The sequence below is a fragment of the Silurus aristotelis genome (assembly GCF_946808225.1).
Source record: "Silurus aristotelis genome assembly, chromosome: 25".
Lineage (NCBI taxonomy): Eukaryota > Metazoa > Chordata > Actinopteri > Siluriformes > Siluridae > Silurus > Silurus aristotelis.
In genome coordinates this window covers 19,047,149-19,057,148 of record NC_139598.1, presented here as the reverse complement: position 1 = coordinate 19,057,148, position 10,000 = coordinate 19,047,149, and the positions used below count along the sequence as shown (strand labels likewise).

At 47.7% G+C, this 10,000-nt stretch overlaps 2 protein-coding genes across 5 annotated transcripts in view; both read right to left on the bottom strand.

The window, feature by feature from the left end:
* kdf1a (keratinocyte differentiation factor 1a) overlaps nt 1-6,210 on the bottom strand; it is a 12,134-nt gene extending 5,924 nt beyond the window's left edge. For both annotated transcript variants that reach the window (XM_083529291.1, XM_083529292.1), the window contains exon 1: nt 5,814-6,210. The gene's annotated coding sequence lies outside the window, so the exon portion shown is untranslated. The remainder of the gene's footprint in view (nt 1-5,813) is intronic.
* Nucleotides 6,211-7,557: 1,347 nt separating this feature from the next.
* Nucleotides 7,558-10,000, bottom strand: part of eomesb (eomesodermin homolog b) — an 11,054-nt gene continuing 8,611 nt past the window's right edge. The window contains exons 6-8 of one of the 3 annotated variants that reach the window (XM_083529275.1): nt 9,397-9,958; nt 8,617-8,661; nt 7,558-8,485 (exon numbers count right to left, since the gene is read on the bottom strand). In XM_083529275.1, coding sequence (XP_083385401.1) covers nt 8,620-8,661; nt 9,397-9,958 — 604 coding nt within the window. In that variant the 3' untranslated portion in view covers nt 7,558-8,485; nt 8,617-8,619. Of the gene's footprint in view, nt 8,662-9,396; nt 9,959-10,000 lie in introns of all 3 variants that reach the window. The other 2 variants (XM_083529274.1, XM_083529276.1) reach the window with 2 other exon arrangements.

Genomic DNA, 10,000 nt, shown 5'->3' with positions numbered 1-10,000 from the left:
AAGTATTTGAATACGCTGCTATTTTGCAAGTTCTCCCACTTAGAAATCATGGAGGGGTCTGTAATTGTCATCGTAGCTGCATGTCCACTGTGAGAGACATAATCTAAAAAAAAATCCAGAAATCACAATGTATGATTTTTAAACTATTTATTTGTATGATACAGCTGCAAATAAGTATTTGAACACCTGTCTATCAGCTAGAATTCTGACCCTCAAAGACCTGTTAGTCTGCCTTTAAAATCTCCACCTCCACTACATTTATTATCCTAAATTACATGCACCTGTTTGAGGTCGTTAGCTGCATAAAGACACCTGTCCACCCCATACAATCAGTAAGAATCCAACTACTAACATGGCCAAGACCAAAGAGCTGTCCAAAGACACTAGAGACAAAATTGTACACCTCCACAAGGCTGGAAAGGGCTACGGGGAAATTGCCAAGCAGCTTGGTGAAAAAAGGTCCACTGTTGGAGCAATCTTTAGAAAATGGAAGAAGCTAAACATGACTGTCAATCTCCCTCGGACTGGGGCTCCATGCAAGATCTCACCTCGTGGGGTCTCAATGATCCTAAGGAAGGTGAGAAATCAGCCCAGAACTACACGGGAGGAGCTGGTCAATGACCTGAAAAGAGCTGGGACCACCAAGGTTACTGTTGGTGATACACTAAGACGTCATGGTTTGAAATCATGCATGGCACGGAAGGTTCCCCTGCTTAAACCAGCACATTCTGATGCAGAGAAGCTCGTCCCTGATGCAGAGAAGCTCGTCCATGCGTTTATGACCTCTAGAATAGACTACTGTAATGCATTACTAGGTGGATGTCCTGCATCATTAATAAACAAGCTTCAGTTAGTTCAGAATGCAGCAGCAAGAGTTCTTACTAGGTCAAGAAAATACGATCATATAACCCCAATCTTATCGTCCCTACATTGGCTTCCTATTAAGTTTCGAATAGACTACAAACTACTGCTACTCACTTATAAAGCACTAAATGGTTTGGCTCCCATGTATCTATCCAGTCTTTTAACACGCTACAATCCGTCACGCTCCCTGAGATCTCAAAACTCTGGGCTTCTAGTAGTTCCTAGAATAGCAAAGTCCACTAAAGGCGGTAGAGCATTTTCACATTTAGCTCCTAAACTCTGGAATAGTCTTCCTGACAGTGTTCGGGGTTCAGATACACTCTCCCAGTTTAAGTGTAGATTAAAAACATATCTTTTTAGCAAAGCCTACACATAACACACATCACACACATCACATCACAACCTTGTGCTCCAGAACATCTGATCACATGCACATTATCAACTTGTGCTGTTAATATCATGAACAGCAGCTACGCTAATTCCTCTCCACTGCTTCTCTTTCTCTCCCCATCCCGAGGCTTCCTGAGGTTTGGCCAGCTCCAGTCACGTCCCACCTCGTGAAGATTATGGACCTATGGATGATCATGGAGAAGTAGATGCCGAGTGTTTAAAGGCCCTGGCATGGAGAAGCTGATGCTGGATCTATGATGATCACAAATTGTTCTGTATTGTTGAAAGATTTATGACCAAACTTTTGATGTCACCCATATGAGGATGGGTTCCCCTTTGAGTCTGGTTCCTCTCAAGGTTTCTTCCTCATATCATCTAAGGGAGTTTTTCCTTGCCACTGTCGCCACGGCTGCTCATCAGGGACAAACGCACACCTTCACCTTCACTGTTGTTTTCTGTAAAGCTGCTTTGAGACAATGTCTGTTGTGAAAAGCGCTATACAAATAAACTTGACTTGACTTGACATGTCCAGGCACGTCTTAAGTTTGCCAATGACCATTTGGATGATCCAGAGGAGTCATGGGAGAAAGTCATGTGGTCAGATGAGACCAAAATAGAACTTTTGGGTCATAATTCCACTAAACGTGTTTGGAGGAAGAAGAATGATGAGTACCATCCCAAGAACACCATCCCTACTGTGAAGCATGGGGGTGGTAGCATCATGCTTTGGGGGTGTTTTTCTGCACATGGGACAGGGTGACTGCACTGTATTAAGGAGAGGATGACCGGGGCCATGTATTGCGAGATTTTGGGGAACAACCTCCTTCCCTCAGTTAGAGCATTGAAGATGGGTCGAGGCTGGGTCTTCCAACATGACAATGACCCGAAGCACACAGCCAGGATAACCAAGGAGTGGCTCTGTAAGAAGCATATCAAGGTTCTGGCGTGGCCTAGCCAGTCTCCAGACCTAAACCCAATAGAGAATCTTTGGAGGGAGCTCAAACTCCGTGTTTCTCAGCGACAGGCCAGAAACCTGACTGATCTAGAGAAGATCTGTGTGGAGGAGTGGGCCAAAATCCCTCCTGCAGTGTGTGCAAACCTGGTGAAAACTACAGGAAACGTTTGACCTCTGTAATTGCAAACAAAGGCTCCTGTACCAAATATTAACATTGACTTTCTCAGGTGTTCAAATACTTATTTGCAGCTGCATCACACAAATAAATAGTTAAAAATCATATATTGTGATTTCAGGATTTTTTTTTTTAGATTATGTCTCTCACAGTGGACACACACACACTCACTCACACTCTCTCACATACACTCTCTGACACACACACACTGTCTCACATACACACACTGTCTCACACACACACACACTGTCTCACACACACACACTGTCTCACACACACACACTGTCTCACACACACACACACACTGGGTGGGTGTCGTGGTGGGTGGGAGTCGTAGTGGGTGTCGTGGTGGGTGGGTGTCGTAGCGGGTGGGAGTCGTGGTGGATGTCGTGGCGGGTGGGTGTCATGGTGGGTGGGAGTCGTGGCGGGTGGGAGTCGTGGTGGATGTCGTGGCGGGTGGGAGTCGTGGTGGATGTCGTGGCGGGTGGGTGTCGTGGTGGATGTCGTGGCGGGTGGGTGTCGTGGTGGATGTCGTGGCGGGTGGGTGTCGTGGTGGATGTCGTGGCGGGTGGGAGTCGTGGTGGATGTCGTGGCGGGTGGGTGTCGTGGTGGATGTCGTGGCGGGTGGGTGTCGTGGCGGGTGGGAGTCGTGGTGGATGTCGTGGCGGGTGGGAGTCGTGGTGGATGACGTGGCGGGTGGGTGTCGTGGCGGGTGGGAGTCGTGGTGGATGTCGTGGCGGGTGGGAGTCGTGGTGGATGTCGTGGCGGGTGGGTGTCGTGGTGGATGTCGTGGCGGGTGGGTGTCGTGGTGGATGTCGTGGCGGGTGGGTGTCGTGGTGGATGTCGTGGCGGGTGGGTGTCGTGGTGGGTAGGAGTCGTGGTGGATGTCGTGGCGGGTGGGAGTCGTGGTGGATGTCGTGGCGGGTGGGTGTCGTGGTGGATGTCGTGGCGGGTGGGTGTCGTGGTGGATGTCGTGGCGGGTGGGTGTCGTGGTGGATGTCGTGGCGGGTGGGTGTCGTGGTGGATGTCGTGGCGGGTGGGTGTCGTGGCGGGTGGGAGTCGTGGTGGATGTCGTGGCGGGTGGGAGTCGTGGTGGATGACGTGGCGGGTGGGTGTCGTGGCGGGTGGGAGTCGTGGTGGATGTCGTGGCGGGTGGGAGTCGTGGTGGATGTCGTGGCGGGTGGGAGTCGTGGTGGATGACGTGGCGGGTGGGTGTCGTGGTGGATGTCGTGGCGGGTGGATGTCGTGGCGGGTGGGTGGATGTCGTGGCGGGTGGGTGGATGTCGTGGCGGGTGGGTGTCGTGGCGGGTGTCGTGGCGGGTGGGTGTCGTGGCGGGTGGATGTCGTGGCGGGTGGGTGTCGTGGCGGGTGGGTGTCGTGGTGGGTGGTGGGTGTTGTGGTGGGTGGGAGTCGTGGTGGATGTCGCGGTGGGTGGATGTCGTGGTGGGTGGGTGTCGTGGCGGGTGGGTGTCGTGGCGGGTGGTGGGTGTCGTGGTGGGTGGATGTCGTGGTGGGTGGGTGTCGTGGTGGGTGAGCAACCGTTTATTTAGTGATGTATACAGTAAAATATTAAAGCTCAAATCTCTTTGTGATCATGTTTACTGAACTGAATCTGTGTCACACAAAACAACACAACAACAAGAAGAGGAAAGTGTATAGTATCATGTAGGGTGTGTGTGTGTGTGTGTGTGTGTGTGTGTGTGTGCGCTGCATATTTGCTGTATTCTGTGTTTAATGGTTTTTATTATTAACCACAAACAGCAATAACTTGGTTGTGTATGATAAGGTGTGTGTAATGTGTGTGTTTGTGTGTTCAGATGTGTTCAGGTATAGTGCTTATTTGTGTGTGTGTGTGTGTGTGTGTAGATGTGTTTAGTTGTGCGTTAAGGTGAGTGCGAGTGTGTGTGTTGTACAGGAGACCTCAGTGAGATGAACGCTGAGTAAAAGTGGAGATGAAGCTGGTGATCTACACAGAGCTCATCTGGAACTGACAGGAACAGCAGTGTTTACTGAGATTTCACACACACGGCTCACACATTTTACCACACACACACACACACACACACACACACACACACACACACACACACACACACACACACAGCTCACACATTTTACCACACACACACACACACACACACACACACACACACACACACACAGCTCACACATTTTAACACACACACACACACACACACACAGCTCACACATTTTACCACACACACACACACACACACACACACACACACACACAGCTCACACATTTTACCACACACACACACACACACACACACACACACACACACACAGCTCACACATTTTACCACACACACACACACACAGCTCACACACACACAGCTCACACATTTTACCACACACACACACACACAGCTCACACATTTTACCACACACACACACACAGCTCACACATTTTACCACACACACACACACAGCTCACACATTTTAACACACACACACACACACACACACACACAGCTCACACATTTTACCACACACACACACACACACACACACAGCTCACACATTTTACCACACACACACACACACACACACACACACACAGAGCTCACACACACACACACACACAGCTCACACATTTTACCACACACACACACACACACACACACACATTTTACCACACACACACACACACACACACACACACACATTTTACCACACACACACAGCTCACACATTTTACCACACACACAGCTCACACACACACAGCTCACACATTTTACCACACACACACACACACACACACACACACACACAGCTCACACATTTTACCACACACACACACACACACACAGCTCACACATTTTACCACACACACAGCTCACACATTTTACCACACACACACACACACACACACACACACACAGCTCACACATTTTACCACACACACACACACACACACACACACACACACACACATTTTACCACACACACACACACACAGCTCACACATTTTACCACACACACACACACACACACACAGCTCACACATTTTACCACACACACACACACACACACACACACACACACACACACACACACACACACACACACAGCTCACACATTTTACCACACACACACACACACACACACACACACACACAGCTCACACATTTTACCACACACACACACACACACACAGCTCACACATTTTACCACACACACAGCTCACACATTTTACCACACACACACACACACACACACACACACATTTTACCACACACACACACACACACACACACACACACACACACACACACACACACACACACACACACTCCCAGGTTAACGTGTCCTTTAAAGTTAACTCTTACTCCCCGAGTTATACATCTTTATATTGAATAAACTCAGTGTGTGTGTGTGTGTGTGTGTGTGTGTGTATAAACTCACCTCATAGACTCGACAGGAAGTGTGTGTGTTGTTCTGAGCTCTTGCTCGCGCTGATTCCGATGGCGGAAGCGGCTTTTCCTCACTGAGGCGGTTTATTTCCTTCCCGAAACACACCTTCTTTCAGTCTTTATAACCAGAAAAACTCCATAAAGCCGGGCTCACACACTCTCCTCACACCGCTCACACACTCTCCTCACACCGCTCAAACACTCTCCTCACACCGCTCACACACTCTCCTCACACCGCTCACACACACTACTCACGGTTTTCCGTCGCGGTTTGAAGCGGATTGTTTCCGACTCTGCCCGAGATGATCTGAGCCGCAGACAGCGCGCGCGCACAGCGTTCACGCGCACGAAGGAGCTCACGCGCGTTCCGATTCATCTGATCTTCTGATCTTCTGTCTCCTTCTCCCTCTCCCTCTCACTCACCTTTCTCACCCTCTCACTCCTCAACCATCTCACTCCTTCTCCCTATTAATCACCTTTCTCACCCTCTCACCCCTTCTCCCTCTCACTCCTCCACCCTCTCAATCACCTTTCTCACCCTCTCACCCCTTCTCCCTCTCACTCCTCCACCCTCTCAATCACCTTTCTCACCCTCTCACTCCTTCTCCCTCTCAATCACCTTTCTCACCCTCTCACTCCTCAACCATCTCACTCCTTCTCCCTATTAATCACCTTTCTCACCCTCTCACCCCTTCTCCCTCTCACTCCTCCACCCTCTCAATCACCTTTCTCACCCTCTCACCCCTTCTCCCTCTCACTCCTCCACCCTCTCAATCACCTTTCTCACCCTCTCACTCCTTCTCCCTCTCAATCACCTTTCTCACCCTCTCACTCCTCAACCATCTCACTCCTTCTCCCTATTAATCACCTTTCTCACCCTCTCACCCCTTCTCCCTCTCACTGATCCACCCTCTCAATCACCTTTCTCACCCTCTCACTCCTTCTCCCTCTCACTCCTCCACCCTCTCAATCACCTTTCTCACCCTCTCACTCCTTCTTCCTCACTCCTTCTCCCTCCCTCTCACTCCTTCTTCCTCTCACTCCTTCTCCCTCCCTCTCACTCCTTCTCCCTCTCCCTCCTTCTCCATCTCAACCACCTTTCTCACCCTCTCACTCCTCCACCCTCTTACTTTGGGGCGCAGGAGATTTGGGGTTTATTACACTTTTGATTGTGTCAGCAGATGAACAGCTTCAGCAGGTCACTGAGATTATAGGAGCAGAAAATACTGTTTATTAAAAACACGTTCATTTCGTCTCCAGTTTTGTTCCAGAAGATTGTTTAGATGTTTAGAAGATTACAGAAGATCAGAAATTATTATATACTTTTCATAACAACCACTTATTATTATTACTATTACTATTATTATTATAATTACTATTATTATTATTATTATTATTATTATTATTATTACTATTATTATTATTATTATTATTATTATTACTATTATTATTATTTTTATTATTATTATTATGGTGATGAGGATGAAGATGAAGATGATGAGGAGGAGGAGAATGTGTGGCGTGGTCGCTGTGCTGTGCCGCCCCCTGGTGGTTACACTATACACATGCCCATGCCCCTTATCACTCATTGTGTAGATTGTGTTCCTGAATGCTGCAAGATCACAGCTGCAGAATCTGATTGTCATTTGTAAAAAATAAAATGAAATAATAAATTTAAATGTGAATAAATAGTGTCACTGCTGCACTCACACACAAACCAACACATGGCGAAGTGATGAGAATGTGTGAAAAACTTTACTTACTCAATTAAACAGATTAAACACAACAGATTTTCCCTCACAGAGTCCGGGAGCCACGTTACAGACACACTGGTGCATCAGATGTTGAATTACAGGTTACATGTTGTTGTGATTGTGGATTACACAACACACTGTGATTATCACACACAACAGCATGGTGTTCAGGACGAGACTGGCGACACACACTGCAGATTAAAATCTCTTCTGTTCAGAAGGAATAATTAACTTCATCCCAATTCTGCTTCTCCTGAAATTTCCCATTGATGTGACTTTTAACAGATTTAAGAAATCAGACACCTGCAGCTTCTATTCGTGCAGTTGTGTTACTGCACAAGGACTTTTCATCTATAAACATAAATCTGAGTGTTAGCTAGAGGACATTAATAACCAAAACCCTAGACCAGCTACTTTCTTCAAGAGAAACATCTCAGTTTCAGAAGAAATCCTTCTAAACAACCTCCAGTTACTAATTCGAAAAGAGCTTCCTGGAGAAGGATGATTTCCAATTTGAGGAGCACAAAGACAATTCTGTCATCATTTTGACCTAAAATTAAAGCCTCAGAGAAGCAGCAGCTGGTGATGTACATTGAGATATTACAGGACAACATTACATAACACAATGTCATACAGAATGCGGAGAAGCTTTATGAAGGAGTCTTGCAAGGATCTGGTGTATAAAGGTGTGAGAGACGACATCTTCCTGTCATCCAGAGAACAGTGGAGCAGCTCCATATGAGCACCTTCAGACATCATGTAGTTCAGCTGTTGGACTTTAACAGGTTTCTGCAGAATTTCCACCTGTGCCACTCCTCACTAACATACAAAAGCCTGTAGAACTTGGCCGCTGGCTGAACGGAAACACAGTTTTCTTCTTTTTCTCCTCCGTTGTGTGGGGAGGTGATTACTGCACACAGGAGTGTAACAGAAAAGAGTTCGGGTAAATGTACAGGAGAACTCAAGTTTAAACCACATCCATGACCAGGAACCTTGGAAGTGAAACCAGGAGATTGTGCTTTCTGGGTGGGAGGGACATACCTGTCAATCACTGTGACACCAGCCAATCATGGTGTCTCTGAGCTCCTGCATGTGAGAAGGAAAAGATTTCTGCACATTTTCTCTCTTTGTGTTATAATGCCACGTGTCACAGCAGAAGCATGTGTTACCCCTCACTGATCCAGGCTGGTAAGGGAGGAGATAAGCATGGGGCAGGGAACTGGATAAAACCAAATTAGGGAGTAAATCAATATAAAAAATCGAGTTCCTGCAGTTCCTGTGTGACCACTAGGTGGGGTAATAACTCAGCAGAGAGCTAAAGCATGACAGCAAATCAGAAGAGCATGAACACAGAACTGGGCTGTGACTCAGATTAGTAGTACTGAATTTCAGTATTGAACTGAATTTAAAATAAATTGTAAATAAGAAATTTAATGAAGAGTAAAATGTGTTGATTTACACGGAGCTCTGAGCACTCTGGACATAGACGACCTCACAATGACCTTAGAGTGTAGTTTTAAGTGTATTAATGCTGCCTACATAGGAAACCTACTGAGTGGAAGAAAGTGATAAACACTTGGCTAGTTTGTTCACAGCTTACTCAATGATATGGTGTGTGTGTGTGTGTGTGTGTGTGTGTGTGTGTGTGTGTGTGTGTGTGTGTTTAAGTGTGTGCATGTGTTTCAGTATTTATGTGCATGTATACTATGTGTCTGTGTGTGTGTGTGTGTGTGTGTGTGTGTGTGTGTGTGTGTGTGTGTGTGTGTGTGTGTGAGAGAGAGTGTGTGTTTAGGTGGCAGTGTAGAAGGCGCAGCAGCTCACACTCTTGGAACCAGATGAAGTGTCTTTTCCGTAGTTTTCTGATCGCGAGTCCTCGCACTTGATCGTCGGTGAGTTTTCAGTGCTGGACTCATCACGTGACACACGTCTGCGTTTACACACCGGTGTGTATGGCACAGACTCCGCCCACTCCTCTTCACGTGCTTTGTCCTGGCTGTTGTTGTTACTCGGCCGAGGCGACCAGGGCAAACTGGCAGGTATCTTGTTCTGGTAGCTGACCTTTGAGCCCCACCCTGTAGCCATGGAGGCAAAGGCGGAGTCGGAGTAGCAGGTAAGGGCGCGTGAGGTCAGGGCATAGGGCAGGTACTCTGACTCGTATGGCTGCTGCACCGAGGTCACGAGCCAGCGGTGAGGTGCGGCGCATTCTTCTGGGGGCTGCAGGGAACGCTCTGTGCTGTAGAATCGACTCGCAGGGAGAGCGTTCACAAACTGATCATGGAGGAACGGCTGCACAGGATAACGAGTGCTCGGGACCAGCTGATGAGTACGAGAAGAATCAGCAGAGGGCGGAGTTAACCGTTCACCTTCGGGAACTGTGTACATCCTGCAAACATCAAGCAAGACAAGAAGAACCTCTACTTATCTA